Consider the following 20,867-nt stretch of genomic DNA (forward strand, 5'->3'; position numbering starts at 1 on the left):
AGTGCAACCTCATTTGCCTTAAGAGATTTAGGCCTTGTTTGATATAGAGGATTAACTTGAATATGACTATTCATTATTCTTTGAACCCAAAATAACATTTTTGGGCCGAGCACATAATCACTCTCGGTCCAATAAAAAAGGTGTCAGGTATTTCAGAGTATTCTCACCAAGGGCCCGACCCAATAAGATTAGGCCGAGTCCTATTAGGAAATGGTTTCATTTGGATAAGGGTGAGTGGCCGAGTCCTAGTATAATAAGGAATCCTCAAAGGCTAGTTATGCTCCAAATAGGAAAAGATGCCAAGAATCAAGGGTTGAATCTAGGTGATAATAAAGCTAGGTTCAGAATCCTACATGAACCAGGTTGGCTGAAGCCTATTCAAATTTGATCAAGGAATTGAAGTTCAAGTAGAATTCTACTTCAACCATGTGGAATTGCTACAATAAATAGAGAGGAGGGTACATCATTCAAAGCCCCTCCAAATCAACACACAAAATTGTCTTGCTCAAACTCTCACTCTACGCGAATCCTCTCAAACACCTTGAGATTTTTATTTTACCTTTTTTCCGCCAACATACCTTCAGTTTAGACAAACAGCACTGTGTTGGCAACCGACAACATCTTCAATTTGGATAAATAACACTAGAGTCGTAGAATTAGTCAACCGAAGAGCACCTTTAGTTTAGATAAACAACACTGCTTCGAGACCGACTGGTTATCTATCCAAGCCTCAGTCAGCAAGGAATCTCCAGATCCTTGTTGGAAGAGGTTATATCTCATTAGCCTTCTTGTTGAAGTGAGGTGTTACCAAGTTACGACATTAGGCATACTAAAAGCCGAATTTGATATTGAACTTTGCAAAAACTAGCAACCTTGTCTTCAGGCGTGTTCCTTCCTCGACCGCAATCACAAGATTCAAAAGTCGTATGCGCGCCCAACACCATATCAACATTCATTCACTTCCTGGCCAAGCTCAGCAAATAAGCTGGCACGCCCTGCATTCAACCGAATGACGTAGTTAACTTATTAGTTATTCAACATGCCCACAACGTAGGCTAGGTGATTTTTAGGGCCAACAATTATATTAAAAACATGTTGAAGGAAGGAATGGATGAGAACTATATTTTGTCCAAGTTGATGGCTACTCATGAAGAAAATATATTTCTATTGATGCCCGCAAAGTGGTAGGATTAAAAGAGGCAACTTTTCTTCATGGATAATCTTCAACTTGAACAAAATAAGGAAGTTGTCATTCATTTCTTCCTTCAAATGCCTTTAAAATAGTAAATAATCCTATCCAAGCCAATCCACTCTACCAAAACAGACTTTTAAGTCTTCTATTAAAACACCCACCACTGAATTATCTACCCTCAACTACTTAAAAACTTGTTGAATTGCTTTAAACTTTACCAAATGGTCAAAAGGGAGTTGGAGACCTTGAATTGATTAGTTTCACTTTCTGTGCAGTTCACTTGTACTAATAGGACCAGCTTAATTAGTAGGTCCAAAAAAGTTGCAAGCAGCACCCAACATCAAGAAAAATCCAACAAAAAAGTTATACATTTGTTGATGGAATGTTTGAGATCGGTGACACGGGAACTCATGGCAGAACAAGTTACTGAAACTAGGCATCATAAGTGCATATGTTTTCAAATCCCATGTACTCTTTGTTCTCAATCTTTTCAACCATACTCGCTATCCCAACCCCACCTGTTTCAAAACAAATCAATCATCCATCAATCTTGAAGCAGAAATGTAACGAAACTGAATTCAATATCTGACAAAAATACGGGTCCGTTTGGTAACTTTTTTTAGGGACGGATACATACCTAGTGATATTGCACTCACAAAGATTGTGGAGGCTAGAATGAAGACAATTATGGATGCTCTCCCTAATACACTAATCACCTTTCTCACCACATGTTGCCCTACCAGGGCAGACAAGCTGGCCACGAGAGCAAAGTACAGAGCTGCAATGGAAATTTAACAATGACCAAAAGGCTTCCTACCGTTTAACATTTTATTTAACAGAAACTTGACGATAAGGCTGGGAAGTTACCATAGGGAACTGGAAAACGTTTGAGGAGATAGTACTCGACAACGGACATTGATGCAGAAAATGTCATGGCAAATGTGGCAGTGGCACTTGACACCTGCAGAACGATATATAATCAACCAGCGAGGCAAGAAAGAAAATAATCTTCATGCATACCACGAAAGGGCTGGTGTGTCATATATAGTCTTAGGATCACATACAACTTATCACTAAGACCCTAAACAGAATTATGTGAAGGCATTAAAGATAGAGAGTATGAAAATTACCTGAGGTGGGAGTCCCAGCTCAAGAAAAAGAGGGCCTAAAATGAAACCACCACCAAGACCAAGCAATCCACCAACTATACCAGCTGTGATTCCACCGCCACAATAAAGAAAAAGCTGACGGACCTTCCAATCTGTGCCTGATTCTTCCATGGATTCAATCACTCTATGGCCCTTGTACAGGTTAACTGCCTCGTACGTAGATACTCCCAAAGCCACGGGGATCTAGAAATTTTGTTTAAGGAAGAACAAAGCTGAAAATGACACTTTTGAAACCACAATTGAATTCATTCAAGCTCGTAAGGGGGCATGTATTTCAAGAGCAGAATATGGAAAGTAATGTTTTCTTGTTATGTAGGGCATGGAAGGTACCTGCAAGAGATTTAATACCCAATATTCTGCTGAACAAGTTGTCGTATAATTCTGCCAACAACAAACAAGTTTCCCATGAATCCAGTTTTTAATGCATAAACTTAAGGCGAATGCAAAATCATAAGCTTTTAAAGAAATCAACCACATAGAGATAGATATATATACCTTCGCGATCTGCAATGCAAGTATTATGACCCAGACAGCAACAAGAAGTAGTAATTCCTTCCAGTAAACATTCTCCATAATAGAAACCTGAAAAGGTTAGAGAAGTCAGTCATGCGTAAATGGAAGTTCAGGCAACCAAAATCATACCTCTATTCTTTTGGACTCCTTGGTGGCTAATACACTGCTTAGGCCACTAGCTAGAGGTCTGTATTCAACTTCATCGTCACTAGAACTACCTAAATCAAAAATATCGGCACATTAACCGGTATAGGTGAAAGATTACCAGTTCAAAGCTACAATGATAAGATCAACTCACCATTTGACTGCATTAGTCTGGCAACCTCCTGAAAAAAAAAAAAAAAATCCAAACAAACAAACAGTCAACGGAATTGCAGAGTTTGATTAAGTCAAACATTATAAAAATTAATGTAATGAAAACTTTCTAGTCGACCTTTATTAATATAGTTTCTTTTTTCCATGTTTCGACTCCCTTCAAGAATGCCTTAGTTGATGTGCCTGCAGGTCGTCACATACTTAAACAAGTTGTCCGAGATGAAACAAGAAATTTCATATAATTCTTACCTATGAAAAAGATCATTAGCAACACTGTGATCATCCAGTTAGCAAATATCACATTGAAAGATACTCCAATACTGATCCCAAGCATCAGCATTGGCTGGACAAGAAGTGCCAGGTCATAGTCGATGATTGGAAGGTCAAGTGTAGGATGCCTTAGCCTCAAATTGTAGAAAACAGTTGCAGCTGCTCCGCCTGTGATCATACCTGAACAACCAGATTGAAGCACAAACGTTGTTACATTTGCAAGGTGAAAGAGGTAAATATTGACCTATATATCAATCTAATGGATGGTGATATAATAAGGCAATGACACACACATCATTTGGTGAAAGAAAATATAAACTAGGATGATCTTTGAGGTGCCAAGTGATTATAAAATCCAAAAAAAAAGAAGCGCCTATTGCAAAAGAACACAAAACAAGGAGGGAAAATTTGTGAGAAAGTACTTACAGTTGGATATTGCCGTTGATGATTTCTCATCAAATCCGATGATCAAAGTGAGCATTGGAACGAAAATGCCTCCCCCACCAACACCTCCAACGGTCCCAAATGCAGCCCCAATGAATCCAATTATAGTGCCTACCACAATTCTCCAGTCGAATTTCATTTCCTGCATATTTCAGTTCGGCCAAATCATATGTAGGTCCAGTTTCAAACAGTCACTAACCAAAAAATTGGAGCTTTGTTGAACTATTTTAAGAACACTAATCAATCAAATGAATCAACTATTCGATTTTGTACACAATTTAGGTTACAATCGGTTTTATGAAGGAAAAACTGATAGAAAATAACATTTCAAGAAATATTAAATAGGAAAAACTGATCACGAAGGGAAAGAAAATCCAGACTTACAGGCCAAACGTGCTCATACCCCAATCGACCCCTTTGCCACAGAAAGTTTAACATTCTGTTCAAGTAATGTTGCGTCGCGGAATCATCTTGCTGCAGAGTTTCTTGTGCTGAAGCAGCTATTGAAGCTAGAACAAGAACACCAGTCACAACAATTGCTGCCCACCTTAGATCCCGAAACCGAAATCCAACTTCATCAGCCATCTGATTTCTTCAACCCCACAAAAACAAAATGGAAACTTCCCCAAAACCTAAACCTCAGAGCAAATCGGAACTCGAAACGATACGCCAGTCTGTATATAAAGTTGGGGATGATGAAAGTACGGAGAAACTTCTTGCCTAAAAGAACCAAGAAGGAACTCTGCTCTGTCAAACCCTTGCTCTCTCCCCCTCTCTATCTGTCATCAATCTCTCTCTCTCTCTCTCTCTCTCTCTCTCTCTCTCTATAGGTGATATATAATCTGTCCTACAGTCCTACTACATCTTTAAACAGGTGGTGTGAGAGAGCAGCATCTATCTTTTGTTTTGCTTGTTTATACTGTTCTTATTTTTAAGTTCAAACTTCAAACAATAAACCCGCTTCTCTTTCCAAATAATAACAAAAAAAAATTAATAATAATAATAATTTGGTTTATTGGGCAAATCTGCAAGATTTGGATCTCATCTACTCTTTGTGATTTTGTTAAGAGTCTAGGAATAATCGCATTCTATCTATTGGAAAAGGATTCTCGCCGATTCCTTTTTCTAAGAATCCAGGAATTTCATAATCGTGACCGTTCATCGTATATCGTGCGATTAGAAATCGTTTATTGTACAACATGCAACTATTAATTATTTTAAATTTTTATTTAAAATTAAACTTAAATAATACTTAACAAAAATTATCTTATAATATACTATAAACAAATAAGACACGAGGATCCATAAAATCCTCCCAAAGAAAATCATGAAAGAATCCTCATCCAAATATGCAAAGTTAACCCCACTCATTCGTGAAATTTACTCAATTAGCTTTTCATTTATTTTGCTTTAATGGGGACCCAGATGATGAAATGAAAGACTGAAAATTTCACCAAAATGAGTCGTTTCACAAACACCTATTAGACGGGTGATGCACTTCAGATTATTTTCTTGATTAAAAAAGAAGTTTCTCTTCGAAATTTGGTTAGACATGTTTCTTTGCATATTTATAAAGTCATCTCCAACCGAAGAGTCTAGAGGGTCAAAGGGCCGAAAATAGTTCGAAAACTGTCTCCAACCGAGGGCCAGGCCAGAGGGCTGTGGAATCTGAGAGGGTCCCACGGAATCGGAGAGGGCCAAAGGGCTGGCCATTTCTAGCCAGCCAGCCCCAGGTTGGCCAGATTTTTTTTTAAATGTGTGAGATTTCCCGTCGGTTATAACCGACAGTAATACATTTATACTAAATAATATAAATGTATTCCTAACCGACAGTAATACATTCATATTACTTAATATGAATGTATTACTGTCGGTTATCACCGACATGAATGCTTTGAATTTTCTTTTTTTTACAGTTTTATTATTATTTTTTATTTACAAAATTTTTCCTATAACTTCTATTTTTCATATTTTTTTTTAAATTCTATTTTTTTTCCTATAACTTTTATTTTACAAAATTTGTTTCATATTTTTTTTTAAATTCCATTTTTTCCTATAACTTCTATTTCACAAAATTTGTTTCATTTAATTTTAAATTCTATTTTTTTTTTCCTATAACTTCTATTTCACAAAATTTGTTTCGTATTTTTTTTTAATTCTATTTTTTTCCTATAACTTACTAAGCCATTATACAACATTAAATTAAATTAAGTAACATGAAACAAAATTAAATAACATTAACCAACATAAAAATTATACAACATAAAAAAACATTTAACAACATGAAACTTAAACAACATTTAAGTTGTAGTTTTTAAATAATGAATTATGTTTGGCCCTATGACCCTTTGGTCCTCGGTTGGAGACGGTTTTTTGTGATATGGCCAAAATGAGTCATATGGCCTTTTGGCCCTTGGTTGGAGACAGAGACAAATATGGTCATGTACTATTCATTAAAATATTAATATCTTAGAGGATCTTAGAAGGCTAGAAGGCGAAAACGAGCCATCTAGCCAGCCATCGGTTGGAGATGGCTTAAAGGAAAACTAATGAAAATAGTTTGAAAACTTTGAGTTTTAACAATAAGGACAAAATAAAATGTAAAATGAATAGTACAAGGATTAATTTTTTAATGTAAAAATATAATTTTTCGTTAAAATAAATAGTACCCAAAAGTTTTTCGTTAAAAATTCCTATTTGTAATTCTATATTTTTCAAGGTCAAAGTAAATCTCAGAAAGAGGTTTCTGAACCACTCTATATATTTATAATTTTACATATATCAAGGCCGACACTAATCTCTAGATTGGAAGATAAATCTCAGAAAGAGTTTCTAAGGCCATCTCCAACTGATAGCTGGCCAGATGGCTCGTTTTAACCCTCTGGCCCTCTAATATCCTCCAAGATATTAATATTTTAATGAATAGTACAGGACCATATTTGCCTCCATCTCCAACCGAGGGCCAGACTCGTCTTAGCCCTGTCACAAAAAACCGCCTCCAACTGAGGGCCAAATGGTCATAAGGCCAAACATAATTTATTATTTAAAAACTACAACTTAAATTCAAATCCAACAGCTAAGTGACATCAACTAGCCATTGGATTTGAATTTTTTTTTCTATAAATAGGGTGGATATTGGGATATAATTCACACAACTTTGAATTCAATCTATTTCAATTCAATCTCTTTCAATTCAAGTTTGCAATGAATTCCAACTTTGGATCCTGTTTAGATTCCAAATGGGGGCCCTCATCCAATTTCAAAACAGAAGCAAAATGGGCATAAATGAGACGAGAAGATGAGGAGTCTGAAGAAAAAGTTCAAGTAAGGCGCAACAAACAAAACAGAGCAGCAGCCATGGTGTGTCAGCCAACTGAGGAACAACCTCAATGGGGTGGCTCTATTGCTGGTCGCTCATACAAACCACGAAACAGAGCGATGACACATGCCAATATGATGAACAACTACTTCAACCTCAACTCAGTGTACACAGAAGAGGATTTCAGACGTCGCTTCCGGATGAGGTGTCATGTCTTCGAGCGTTTACTTCATGATGTCCAACAGGTCAATCCGTACTTTGGACAAAAGCAAGACAGAGCAAGCTGCCCCAGTTTCTCACCTCATCAGAAGGTTACTGTTGCACTCCGAATGATGGCCTATAGCTCCCCAGCTAATTCGATGGATGAAACTCATGGTATGTCTGAGTCTACATGCCTTGATACTCTTGAACAATTTTGTGACACAATTGTTCAGGTTTACAAAGACGAGTACCTCCGCGAGCCAAATCAAGAAGATCTAAATCGGCTCTTTCGCAAAGCTGAAGACCGTGGGCTTCCGGGCATGATAGGGTCATTAGACTGCATGCATTGCGATTGAAAGATTTGTCCCACTGGATGGCAAATAGGCTTTAGCGGAAGGTCGAGAAAGCCAACTATTGTGTTAGAGGCAGTTGCCTTATAAGACACATGGATCTGGCATGCTTTCTTTGGAGTCCCTGGATCTCAAAATGACATTACAGTTCTTGGGCATTCACCCCTATTCAATAACTTGACGGAAGGTAAAGCACCTCAACTTGACTACTACATCAACAGCCGTCAATATAATATAGGGTATTACTTGGCAAATGACATCTACCAAAAGTGGGCGACACTTGTCCAAGCAATTCCAAACACTAGGAATGACGCAGAAAAGTTGTTTACCTTACGCCAAAGGGCATACCGGAAAGATGTTGAGAGAGCTTTCGGTATTCTACAAGCACGGTGGAAGATCATCAGTGAACCAACAAGAGGGTGGAGTCGAGAAAATTTGGACTCCATCATGATGTCTTGCATCATATTACACAATATGATAATGGAGGATGAGCGAGATGCGTATATTGATGGAGAGTCCGATGATGACCAAGAAGATCCAAATAGGTCAAGAAGGGCTCGTGCAAAGATATATGATGGGCCTAATTTGCCCTTCAATCTAAGAACTGGTAGTATCTTTATAAATGAGTACATGAGGCGCTATAGAATGATACATTCTCGTGTCACAAATAAGTACCTACAACAGGATCTTGTTGCACATCTTTGGCCCAAAAGAAGCATGAAGTAGGCGTTTAAGTTTTATGTTGTTAAATGTTGTTTAAGTTTCATGTTGTTAAATGTTTTTTTATGTTGTATAATTTGTATGTTGGTTAATGTTATTTAATGTTGTTTCATGTTACTTAATTTAATTTAATGTTGTATAATGGCTTAGGAAGTTATAGAAAAAAAATATATGAAACAAATTTTGTGAAATAGAAGTTATAGGAAAAAATGGAATGTTAAAAAAATATGAAACAAATTTTGTAAAATAAAAGTTATAGGAAAAAATAGAAGTTATATGAAAACATTTGTAAATAAAAAATAATAATAAAACTGTAAAAAAAAAATTCAAATGCAATGGCTAGTCAGCTAGCCATTGCATTTGAATTTTTTTTTTCTTAAGAATTCATGTCGGTTATAATCGACAGGAAATCCAACACATTTAAAAAAATTATGGCCAGCCCGGGGCTGGCTGGCTGGCTGGAAGTGGCCTGCCCTCTAGCCCTTTGGCCCTTTCCGATTCCGTGGGGCCCTCTCAGATTCCACAGCCCTCTGGCCTAGCCCTCAGTTGAAGACGATTTTCGGACTATTTTCGGCCCTCTAGCCCTCTGGACCCTTTGGTTGGAGATGGCCTAAAGGGGAAAGCATCTGAATGGATGAGGATCATCTTTGGATTTTTTTTGTAGGGATCTAAAGAATTAATTGATTATGTTTTATCTTACATGTATGATCAATCTTGGTTAGGCACTATTTATATTTAATTTTAAATTTTTGATCGTACGATATACGGTAAACGGACACAATTGATTAATTTTCCGAATCCTCACAAAGAGAATCAAACTAGAATCCTAATCCCATCTGACTGATCTCTCCACAGGAAAATGAAAAGAAATAAAAATAATGCTAAAGAGACTAAATTTATAAAATAATTCTTGTAAACAATATGATATAAAAGTTGATGATTAAATTATTACTTAAACATTAATTGACGTATTTATTTTTATTGGTAATACATTATTTAACTTGCATATTTAGTCTATAGATTTAATCTATCTAGCATCATCTAAAAAATCCAATTAAAATACCGATATCTCTCTGGTTATAGCTGCTGCATTCATTTTATTTATTTATTTGTTATGGGTTCAGCAATCTTAAGATTGTGCGTATATGCACCTTTGACCTTTCCATGCGACCAATGGCGAAGCCACGTGAGGGTGAGGAGTGGCGGCCGCCACTCCCCTCGCCGGGAAACACCACTGGACCCAGCTCTTCGCCACTCCCCTCGCGCGCGCCTCCCCGGAAAACCCTGGTTCACTCCTCTGTTTTTCTGGGCAATATACAATCTGCAGATTGCTGTAAATTTTATTTTTTTAAAACCAGGCCAAAACGACGTTGTTTTGTGCCTAGTAAAAAAAAATTTAAAAATTGTGAAACAAAACGGCGCCGTTTTGTTTAGTTGAATTGAAAAAAAAAATTATTATAAAGGGGGACCGCTCCTTCCGCGTGTCGCCCCAAAACCCTAGTATCTGTCCCCCACCCACCCCAGTCCCCGACCCGTTCCTCTTTATTTCCTGATCCCGTTTGTTCACCAATCAACAGAGAGAGAGAGCCAAGCTGCTCCCCAAAATCCCAGCAGCCAAGCCAACGCCACCAAGTCCCCTTGAATTTCTGTTGAGCCTTCACAGTATCACAAGCCACTCTCCTCTCTCCAGCTTGAGTTTGAGCCGGCTTCCACCAATCACCATTTAAAGGTAAATTTTTTCATTCTTAAATTTATAATCTATAACCCTAATTATTTATTTAATACAAATTTCATTTAATTGGTATAGAATCATATGGTAATGCATTAATATTGTTATAGATTATTGATGTGAATCATATGCTTCTATGATTATTGATATGAAATTATGAAATTATTTTTTCGAATTGGGAATTAGAAGAATTGTGTTGTGTAATGTATGTATAATTGTACATATAGATAAATTGGCATGTCAAAAGCCATCTTTAACTAAACTTATTGGTAATAAGCCACCTTTTGGATGAAATTATGAAATTATTTTTTAGGGTGAAAATAAAAAATTTGAATTCTTGAATCTTGCTGGATGATTAGTTGAATTGCTTACTTGTATTCATATGAATATGATTAGTTTAATTCAATTTTTATTTATTGAATAATTTGTATGCTTATTGGTATTGATTAATTGAATTTTTGGTTGGTTGGATTAGTTATTATGCATACTATAGTAATAGTATAGTCTACTTTAGGATTAAGAGTCTAAGAATTTTTATTTCTTTCCATTTTACAGTTACGTAATGGAACGATACTATAAGAAACAATGTTTAAATCCTACTTTAAACATTTTGGGTAGTCCTTCTCCTTCAAATATACCGAGTAGTCCTCCTCCTCCTTCAAATATTCCAAGAAGTCCTCCTTCAAATATTCCAAGTAGGTCACAACAAAGTGAGGCCACTGAGTTGGATGAAATATTGGCTAATCTTCCTGCAGACCCTGCACATAGACGTCGAATTCTTGATTATCCACCTAATTATCGTGAAGCAATTCGTAGACACTATCTCCAAATTGATCCTTGTCAACCTAGAGACCACATCATGCCAAGAAAGGTTAGCGACAATCGATGTTTTATCATCCATTGGTTTGATAAGTTTAAGTGGTTGGAGTATAGTATATCAAAAAATGCTGCATTTTGCCGTTATTGTTATCTTTTCAAATGTGATTTTGATCAAATGGGTAGCACTGGAAGTGATGTCTTCACTGAGATAGGGTTTACAAATTGGAAGAAAGGACCTGAAAATCTTCGAGTCCATGAGGGAGGTGTTGGAAGTCTTCATAATAAAGTTGTACAGCAAGCTAGAGATTTGATGACAGAAAAACAACACATTGAAACATTTGTGATTAAGCAAACCGATGAAGCTCGTATTAATTATCGTACTTTATTGAGTGCCTCACTTGAGTGCACAAGATGGTTGTTGGGACAAGGTTTGCCTTTTCGTGGCCACGATGAATCGTTGAAATCAAGCAATAGGGGCAATTATTTAGAGCTTATACAATTTCTTTCCAAGCATAATGAACAAGTTAGGAAGGTTGTGTTTGAGAATGCTCCCAAGAATCTTAAGTATACTTCTTCCGATATTCAAAAAGATCTTGTCCGTGCTTGTGCCATTGAAACTGTAGATGCAATCACTAAAGATATGGAAGGTGCATTTTTTTCTCTTTTGGTTGATGGAGCACGTGATTCTTCAACTAAAGAGCAAATGGCAGTGGTATTGCGTTGTGTGAACAAAAAAGGAGAAGCAATTGAAAAGTTTTTGGGTGTTCAACATGTCTCCTCTACAACTAGTAGCTCGCTTGAAGAGGCCATTGAGAGATTGTTTGCTACAACAAATTTGAGTATGTCCAAGTTACGAGGACAAGGCTATGATGGAGCTAGCAATATGAAAGGTGAGTTAAATGGTCTTAAAACAAAGATTTTGAACAAATACCCTCAAGCATTTTATATTCATTGTTTTGCACACCAACTCCAACTAGCTCTTGTATTCGTGGCAAAGGAAAATGAGGATGTTGCCAATTTCTTCATCAATGCTAGTAGTTTGGTGAATCTTATTGGATCATCGTGTAAGCGTCGTGATGCATTTAGAGAGAAACAACAAGAACAAATTCAGAAAACTCTTGATCTTGGTAATCTTGAAATGGGTAAAGGGTTAAATCAAGAAATGAGTCTCATACGTCCATGTGATACACGGTGGAACTCGCATTATGGTACTATAGTTAGTATTATTGTTATGTTTGAAGTCGTGGTGGAGGTGGTTGAATGGATTAAAAGTGATCGCAACCAAGATAACCTCGGTGAAGCAACTAGGTTATTCAAAGACATACAAACTTTTGATTTTGCATTTCACCTTTTCTTGATGAGACTTATATTGGGAATTACAAATGAGTTATCACAAGCATTGCAAAAGAAAGATCAAGATATTGTGAATGCGATGGCGTTAGTGGAAGTATGCAAGCAAAGACTACAATCCTTGAGAGATGATGACTTTGGGGACTTGCTTCATGATGTAGAAAAGTTTTGTGAGGAGCATGATATTATCGTTCCTAACATGGAGGATTTGCATTTTGTACTTGGAAAATCAAGGCGTAAAGCTCCAAAAATCACAAACTTCCATTACTACCGTGTAGATCTCTATTTTCAAGTCCTTGATATGCAACTAAAAGAGTTGAATGATCGCTTCAATGAGGTAAACACCGAGTTACTTCTTTGTATGGCATGTTTGAGTCCGGTGAATAATTTTGCATCTTTTGACAAAGCAAAAATTATTCGTTTAGCCCAACTTTATCCTCAAGATTTTGATCGTATGGACCTCATGAATCTTCCAATTCAACTTGACAATTACATTCATGATATGAAGATGCATAGTGAGTTTTCATCATTGAGAGGAATTAGTGATCTTGCAAAAGAGTTAGTGAAGACCGGGAGGTGTGAAAATTATATGTTAGTGTATAAACTTCTTACATTGGCTTTGGTGTTACCGGTTGCAACCGCTTCGGTGGAGAGAGCTTTTTCTGCTATGAAGATTGTGAAAACACCATTACTTAACAAAATAGGAGATCAATGGTTGAGTGATAGCATGCTTGTTTACATTGAGAAAGATGTATTTTCTTTTATTGATAATTAGCCTATTATGCGACGTTTTCATGACATGAAATCTCGTCGGCAACAATTGTAATTTGTTTGTATTGATTAATTATGGAAGACATTACTATATAAAAAGATTTAGTTGTTGACATTTTTCTTTAACCTTGCATTCTTTTAAGTTCGCCCCTCCCCTCGAGAAATCCTGGCTTCGCCACTGCATGCGACTATGCTACTCTACCATTTCCATGGAAACCTACTCACCACCAAGTATCTACTCTCTCCTGCGAGAGGAAATACATACATGTTCCTATACAACTCTCATCACGCAACCTAAATTGGACGAGCATTATAAATCCTATTCTTATCAAACTCATCATGGGACGTAACCCCTACAATCAGGGGCATTATAAATCACGCTCCCACACGACGTAACATGAAAATCTTTCATCCCCTGTTGTTTGAGCAATATACATCCCGATTGCATGCAAGTTTGTTCTCTCCCTTTTCCACCACATCCTTAATAAAGAATTTTGGTAAGGGTTACCTCCTTCCCTTTGCCCCCCTTAATCTTGATCGGACATCCAACGGAATAGATAGATACAAGGCAAAGGGAAACTGATTTTTCAATTTCAGGAGACATCGAACAGAATAGATAGATAAAGGACAATGCGTGACGAGGTAAAGTGACGGAGTTTTTAGTTTTAGGGGGCAATTTCGGACTCGAATTTAGTTCCAGGAGCAAATGTCAATCAAGGTTGCAACTCTCATATCACAAGCTAACTAAACATTTTTATCACACAGCTACTAGTCTAGTACCTCAATCAAGACAAATCCAAAGTTGAATTTAAAAAAAAAAAAAAAAAAAAAAGTGCAAAATGTAGATGTGAATAGTGTCAAATGTCATAGCTCATAACACTATACAGTCGACAAGAAACACCAAGTAAACAAATTCCCAAAAGATCAAACACAATTACTAAAATCTAAAATCTAAAATTGGGGTTTCAAACATAACCTCCTACCAAAATTGGTCCTCCTCCACCATCTTTCTCTTCCTCCTCACCCTTCTTCACCTTCTCTCCGATCTCTAATCCCGCCAATCCATCCACACAATCCCTATCTCCGCCGCCATCTCTCACATCTTCACCTCCAACGATCACCTTATCCCCTTTCTCCTCCTCGCCGCACGGTCCCGCCGACCGAGTCTCCGGCTCGGCTCCGACCAGCTCGCCGGTCCGATCCTTCAGGTCCGGCCAGGGGTCATTGACGCAATCTTCGAAGGATTCTTCGTCTTCGTCGGAAGTGAAGATCGAGGACTTGACGGCCGTGGCGGCTTTGAGGAAGGCTTCCTTGATGGAATCCGGCGGGAGCGCGCAGTCTTCGAGGCCGGCGTCTTCGAGACGCGGCGGGAGGATGCGGTGCAGTATCTCAGCTCCTTGTTCCTCGGTGGCCTCCATCGTTGAAATTTGAGAGGAAGAATAGCTTCGAGTTCAGAAATCCGTTGCTAATAGCAGGATCAGAAGAAATGCCGCGATCGATGGATGAATGTTGAAATATTGGGTCCGTCTGCTCGCTTCTTTTAAGCTCTCACATATACTCTCAGCTCAACACCTGTCAAGCATCGAAGGGGTATTTGTGTCTACACGTGTCAGCCTATAATGTAAAATCCTTTCGAGGGAAGTTCAACTCAGTTAGTTTCAATCTCTTTTTCTTGAGTAAATTGTAACAATAGTTTCTCAACTTTAATCAAATTGAAGCAATGATTTCTCTACTAAAAATCTGTTATCATTGGTCTCTCAACCCATCAAAATGTGTAGTTATGGTCTTTTTCGTCAATTTTGTCAAAATAAGTTAGGTTGGAAGGTCTATTGCTACAATTGGAGTCCATCAACTCATCAAAATGTGTAGCTATGGTATTTTTCGTTAACATCGTTAGAATTTTGTCAAAATGAATTATGTTGAAGGGCCATTGCTATAATTGGATAAAAGTATATAGATCATTGCTTCAATTGGGTTAAAGTTGAGGGACTATTTCTCCAGTTGGATTAAAACTCCAATGGTAATGAATATTTAATTGAGGAACCATAGCTACACGTTTTGATGAGTTAATGGACTAATGATAATAGATTTTTAGTTAAGAAACCATTGCTCTAATTGAGTTAATTTCAATGGATTGCTACTATTTACTCTTTTGTCTTTACTTCATTTACTAAAGTTTTATTTTTGTTGAACTTTGTTCAAGGTCTTTAGGTTTTAGTGTTAAAAACATTACATTTAATATATTTATATTTATAGCTAAATTTTGTAACATATATTTCTATTTTTGGTTTTGTACCCATTTTTAATTTGCAACCGTTTTTTTAATTTATACTAATTTTCTTTATAGTTTTAGGGGGGGTGTATTCAATTTGAATTTTAATTCTTTTAATAAATCCAGGGGCATTCAATTATGATTTTAAGTGATTCTCTGAAATTCAATGTGTATTCAATCAGGATTTTAAGATAATTTATTAAAATCCTTAAAAATCCATGTGTATTCAATTAGAATTTTAAAGAAGTTTATAATGTGACAACCTGACACACCCCGATCCAGAATGTCCACTAGGACTCCGAATCGAGCTATGCTGGCCGCCACCTAGAAGGTGACGAAGCCATAAAGTGATGATAAGGAAAGATGCGAATAAATTTAAACCTAAAGGTGCCTAAATAACAGAGTGCACTGTGCGTGGGTATGAACCCAAATCACACGTGATGTCAGAGCATAGTCAAGTACAGTAATGTAGGTAGAAACCATACCCACAAAAGTAGCCACCTTAACAGGGACATGCCACGAATCCTCATCGATAAGGAACTTTGCTAGTAGAACCTGGAGGGGAGCAAAACAGAAAACGTGAGTGGGCGAAAATAAAGCTTTTCAAGAATATCTCATTTATCAACATTCATAACCCTTCGCTGAAAAACCTGTATACTTTCCTATAAAATAATTTATATAACCATATATATCAGCAAATATCTCAAATCACAACCCTTTAACACTTTTCAGAAAATATGACATGCAATGCATCGAAACATAATATGGATGCATCAATATAAATCAGGCGAAATGATAAATCAACTAGAGACCCTGCAACTGGTCCTGTACGGTTAATTCTACAGCTCAATATCCAATCCAACCGGAGTCACCAACTGTGACCTGTACGGCACTACTCTACACATAAATCGGAACTACTCGAAGTAGTCTGTACGACAAGAATGGTGTAAGAATACGCTCTAGTGTTTCTCTCATCAACAGCTGTATAATAATCTAAAGTCACCTACAGTCGGAACCACCTCTCATGGTCTGTACAACATGTCGGAACCCTCTATTGGTCTGTACGACATGCACCTACTTGGATCCAAGGTGAGCGTATGGTGCGGGGTGAATAATATAAGCACTAACACCAGGGGTGCAGGTTATGAGCTCTCAACACAAATCACATCGTCATTAATTCATATAAACAATATAAACTCACCTGATACTCACATGTGCGTCCACAGCACCATTTCATATATATGCATCAAATACTAATTCATATATTTCATGTATATGTATGTATGGCATTTTAAAACATGCTTTCATTTAAATCCAATTTCTGGGAACAATCAATAGTATATAGGTATATATAGAAAACAAATGTCCACTCACCTGGGGTCCGCGCTATAACTCCCTAACATCAGAACCAAGGCGTCCCGAACGCTCGGTGCCTAAAACAGTTATCAAACCACGTCTCAGAACTCTTATCTATAGAATATGAAATTCACATAACACACATCCACAAGGGTATTCAAGAATAATGCGAGACTCGTTGATCAAAGGTCAACCGTCGACTAAGTTCGACGGTAGGGTCATAACCCCACATAACTCAATCTGAAAGATCCACAACTTAGATTTCCGATCCGTCACTTCCCAAGATACACATTAAGCTTCTAAAACAACATACTAAAATTTCGTTACGATCCGACGGTTGGATCTCCGCCAATTTCCAAAACCGAGTGGCAGTTAACCTTTTATTTTATGAACTTACAAATCTAATTTGGGAAGATCCATACGTCGGATTTCCAATCCATAAGTTCCTACATTCTTCAAATATTACGTACTACTACGTATCAAAGTTTGGTGACGATCCGACGGTTGGATCGTCGATTCACCTTTTGGCCTAACCATGAATCGTATCGAAATTAAGTCCAAATGATCAACCAACGTTAAGCCACTATCAAAACTGAACTCAGGACATCAAATATAGCTTAAAAATAACATTGGCGGCCCACTGGCCACGTGCCACAGCACGCGCTGCCGTGGGTGGCGGTCGGCCGCCCCGGCTTGCCGGAAAATCCAACTATTTCCAAAAATTACCAAAATTTACAGAAATGAAGATCTCAATGTGTAGAGCAACTTTCATACCTGTGGCCAAGGCCAATTCGGTCGGCAAGGGCTCCAATTTCAACAAAACCCGTCGGAAACCCTAGATTTTGGGTGTGCTCAATCCGTCCTCAAATCAACTCCGCCGTCCCAACCATTGCTTGGGATTTGTTCTAGGCCTCAAGAGGATGCCATGGGTGGTGGCAATTGAAAGAAATTGCTTCGGGATTGGGTGATTCGAAGCCAAGGCCGCCGCACCCCTTTCTTGCGGTTTTCTCTATTTTTAAAACCAAATCTCTCCAAATTTGAGATGGAATGGATAGAGGAAGGGTTCTAGAGTGTTTCCCATGAGGTTTCTTGAAGAAATTCACCAGAAAAACGGGTGGAAATCATCGAAATTACACATGGGTGCCGACCGGGTCAAGAACGGGCCAAGGGGATCCGGCCGATCCCCCGCGTCACTCTCTCCCTTCTTTCCTCCTTTCCCTGATTCTGATTGGTCAGTCTCTCTCTCTCTCTCTCTCTTCTCCCAATTCGGCCAGCTCCCTCTCCTTTCTCTCCCGGAGCTCCTGCATCTCTTCCTCTGGTTGGGCAGCTTGCCCAATCTCTTCTTCTTCCTCTTTTTTTTCTTTCTTTCCTTTCCATCTGCACCATCCATTTCTTCTTCTTTAAATCTGGGCCATCCAAATAGCACACCAGATTTTATAAAGGAAGAATCCATATTTTCTGAAAATAATAAAATTGATCAAATTTCAAACTTTAATAACTTCTTCGTTATAGCCCAAATCACGAACCGCTTGCGCCCACGCGTCCGTAGTGACGAGTATTACGAGGATAGGCCAAGAAAGAAATTCTTAGGTGACACGACACCGTAAATAATCTCAGTCAACACACGTGTCTCGAAAGGCAATTTCGTAAAACCACTTAATAAAATTATAAAAAAGTCAATATTTTCCGGGACGGACTATCACACAACCCGTCCCTAAATTTACGTTTTTATTTGATCAAGCGAATTGACGAAAATATCTCTAGAGGCACGGGCTTTGACTTACGTTGAGCATCGTCTAGAGAAACACATGACTTATTCCTTTAGCGCATTTGTGTAGTACTCGTTGGTACGAACGTATAGGCGAAAGCCGTTTGCGAGTCCGAATTGTAACGGTATAGTTATGGACATTTGAAGTCGTTTTACTAAATTATAGATTTTAAATTAATTAAAGCTCCCACCATGTGGGAATGGTAACCAATCAAAGTTGAAGTGGCCAATCAGAAATTAGTGAGAGAGTAAAAGACCAATCAGAATTTTGTTGTCGATGGGCCAATTAGGCAATGGGCAATGGACCAATAAAAGAGAAGCTCCCAGCATTCTCTTCCTGTGGAAGTCAGCCATGACAAAACCCGGTTTCAAACCGGTGTGAAATTCCAGCCACTTCCACCATATTTTCAGGCAAAATTCACCCATCCATTATATGCAACCTCTTTCATAACCTCCCCTCTTCCATTTCCACCCAAAATTAGAAGGAATTTGTTTGAAGTTTGGTGCAAAAACCACAATGGGTGCCGCGGGAAATCTTGCTCAGGATTCATCGGTTGTGAAACAATCTTTTTCAATTACCACCACCAAAACACTCCTCTTGGACCCAGGCATAAGACCCAAGCAGTTGTAGGGGTGTTGGAACATCGAGGAAGTCGAATCGAAGAACACCTATCTTAGGGTTTCTGGCAGGTTTGAGTGAAATTAGAGCCTTTCTCGGCTAAATTAGACTTAGCCACAGGTATAAAACTTGTTCTACTCATTGAGATCTTCATTTTTATAAAATTTGGTAATTTTTAGAAATAGTTGGATTTTTCAGCCAGTCGAGGCGGCCGACAGCCACCCACAGCGATGGGTGGCCAGGGGGCCGTCGATGTTATTCTTAGGCTAAATTAGATGCCTTGAGTTCAGTCTTGGTAACTGTATGACTTAGGTTGATGGTTGGAACCCAAATTCTCTACGCCACGTTATTGGGTAAAAGTGTGAATCGACGATTCGACCGTTGGATCGTCACCAAACTTTAATACATTATAGTACGTAATATTTAAGGACCATAGAAACTTACGGATCGGGAATCCGACCATTAGATCATAATGAAATATTAGGACATAGTTCTAGGAACATAATGTGAATATTTGGAAGTAACGGATTGGAAATCCGTGATGCAAATCCTCCTGAGTGAATTACGTAGGGATGTGTTTTTTCTGTAAATTATGTATTCTATCGATAAGAACTCTGAGACGTGGTTTGATAATTGTTCTAGGCGACATTGGTTCGTGATGTCTCTATATTCGTGCTAGGAAGTCGTAGTGCGGACCTCAGGTGAGTGGGCCTTTTCCTTTCTATCGTGTATATTATATATATATATATATATATATGATTGATAATTCCACAAACGTTTTTTAAAATCGATTTATGCATATTACCTACATATAATTACTGTGAATGCTTTGAAGTATTAATGTCAACTACGAATGGCTTAATCCCTGTTTAGGGTACGTAGGCAGTCTAACAAGATGTTAGATGCAACCATACAATAAATGAGACTAAATAATTGAGACAATAGCCTTGTTTGGGGAATTGAGCAATGTGAAGGAGATTGGTGGAAAATGTGAGATTTAACCTTATGATTTGGTGGTTAAATGTTGTTCATAAATCAATGTGTGAAGAAGCAAGAAATTGAAGTAAGGAAACGTTAAGTAATGATAGTTAATTAAACTAGTGTCTAATTGGGCTTATTTGGCAACTCCGAGCTTGTCGTACAGGTTGCAATGATAGGCAACTCCAACACTGTCGTACAAGTTGTCCATGAGTCGTACATGTTATAATAGATGCAATTAGAGCTCATTATCCTGCACCCCAGTGTTAGTGCTTCGCCTGTGGCCAAGGTCTAACCTTCACGTGATCGTTCACCTCCTGCACCACACGCTCACCTTGGATACAAGGTAGGTGTCAGCCTGTCGTACAGACCACATTAGGTGGTTCCGACTCGTAGGTGACTTGCAATACTTCGCACAGCCTTCACATGATCGTAGCTCTTGAGCGTATTTATTTACACCCAGCCTGTCAAACAGATCACTTTAAGTGGTTTCGACTCGTGTGCAGGAATTGGTTGATGAGCTATATAGGTGACTTTGACTTACATGCTAGCATTGATTGATGAGATATGGGTGAGTCGTACAGGTCATTATAGGTGACTCCGACTTACGTGCTAGCATTGATTGATGAAATATGGGTGCAATCGTACAGGTCACATTAGGTGACTCCGACTTATGTGCTAGTATGGATTATTAAGCACCTGATTATTAATA

General features: G+C 38.0%; 4 protein-coding genes across 4 annotated transcripts; 2 read left to right on the forward strand and 2 right to left on the reverse strand.

Annotated features, from left to right (window-relative positions):
• Window positions 1-1,414: 1,414 nt before the first annotated feature.
• LOC103443804 (sulfite exporter TauE/SafE family protein 3-like) lies at window positions 1,415-4,828 on the reverse strand. The gene is made up of 12 exons (XM_008382700.4): window positions 4,288-4,828; window positions 3,886-4,045; window positions 3,439-3,639; window positions 3,308-3,372; window positions 3,173-3,200; window positions 3,004-3,092; window positions 2,857-2,943; window positions 2,692-2,742; window positions 2,323-2,544; window positions 2,060-2,153; window positions 1,830-1,970; window positions 1,415-1,710 (listed from the first exon to the last, which is right to left on the reverse strand). The coding sequence occupies exons 1-12, from the start codon at window positions 4,486-4,488 to the stop codon at window positions 1,625-1,627; spliced, it is 1,425 nt and encodes a 474-aa protein (XP_008380922.1). The 5' UTR covers window positions 4,489-4,828; the 3' UTR covers window positions 1,415-1,624.
• Window positions 4,829-7,188: 2,360 nt separating this feature from the next.
• On the forward strand, window positions 7,189-7,779 carry LOC139187816 (uncharacterized). The gene has a single exon (XM_070804417.1). It carries the CDS (start codon window positions 7,189-7,191, stop codon window positions 7,777-7,779), a length of 591 nt encoding a protein of 196 aa, XP_070660518.1.
• Window positions 7,780-10,784: 3,005 nt separating this feature from the next.
• On the forward strand, window positions 10,785-13,166 carry LOC139187817 (uncharacterized). Its single transcript, XM_070804418.1, has one exon. The coding sequence runs from the start codon at window positions 10,785-10,787 to the stop codon at window positions 13,164-13,166; it is 2,382 nt and encodes a 793-aa protein (XP_070660519.1).
• Window positions 13,167-14,004: 838 nt separating this feature from the next.
• LOC139188156 (uncharacterized) lies at window positions 14,005-18,120 on the reverse strand. Its single transcript, XM_070805306.1, has 4 exons — window positions 17,565-18,120; window positions 16,809-16,867; window positions 15,920-15,989; window positions 14,005-14,734 (listed from the first exon to the last, which is right to left on the reverse strand). The coding sequence occupies exon 4, from the start codon at window positions 14,578-14,580 to the stop codon at window positions 14,128-14,130; it is 453 nt and encodes a 150-aa protein (XP_070661407.1). The 5' UTR covers window positions 14,581-14,734; window positions 15,920-15,989; window positions 16,809-16,867; window positions 17,565-18,120; the 3' UTR covers window positions 14,005-14,127.
• Between the last annotated feature and the right edge of the window lie 2,747 nt (window positions 18,121-20,867).

This window comes from Malus domestica, chromosome 09 (assembly GCF_042453785.1).
Source record: "Malus domestica chromosome 09, GDT2T_hap1".
NCBI lineage: Eukaryota > Viridiplantae > Streptophyta > Magnoliopsida > Rosales > Rosaceae > Malus > Malus domestica.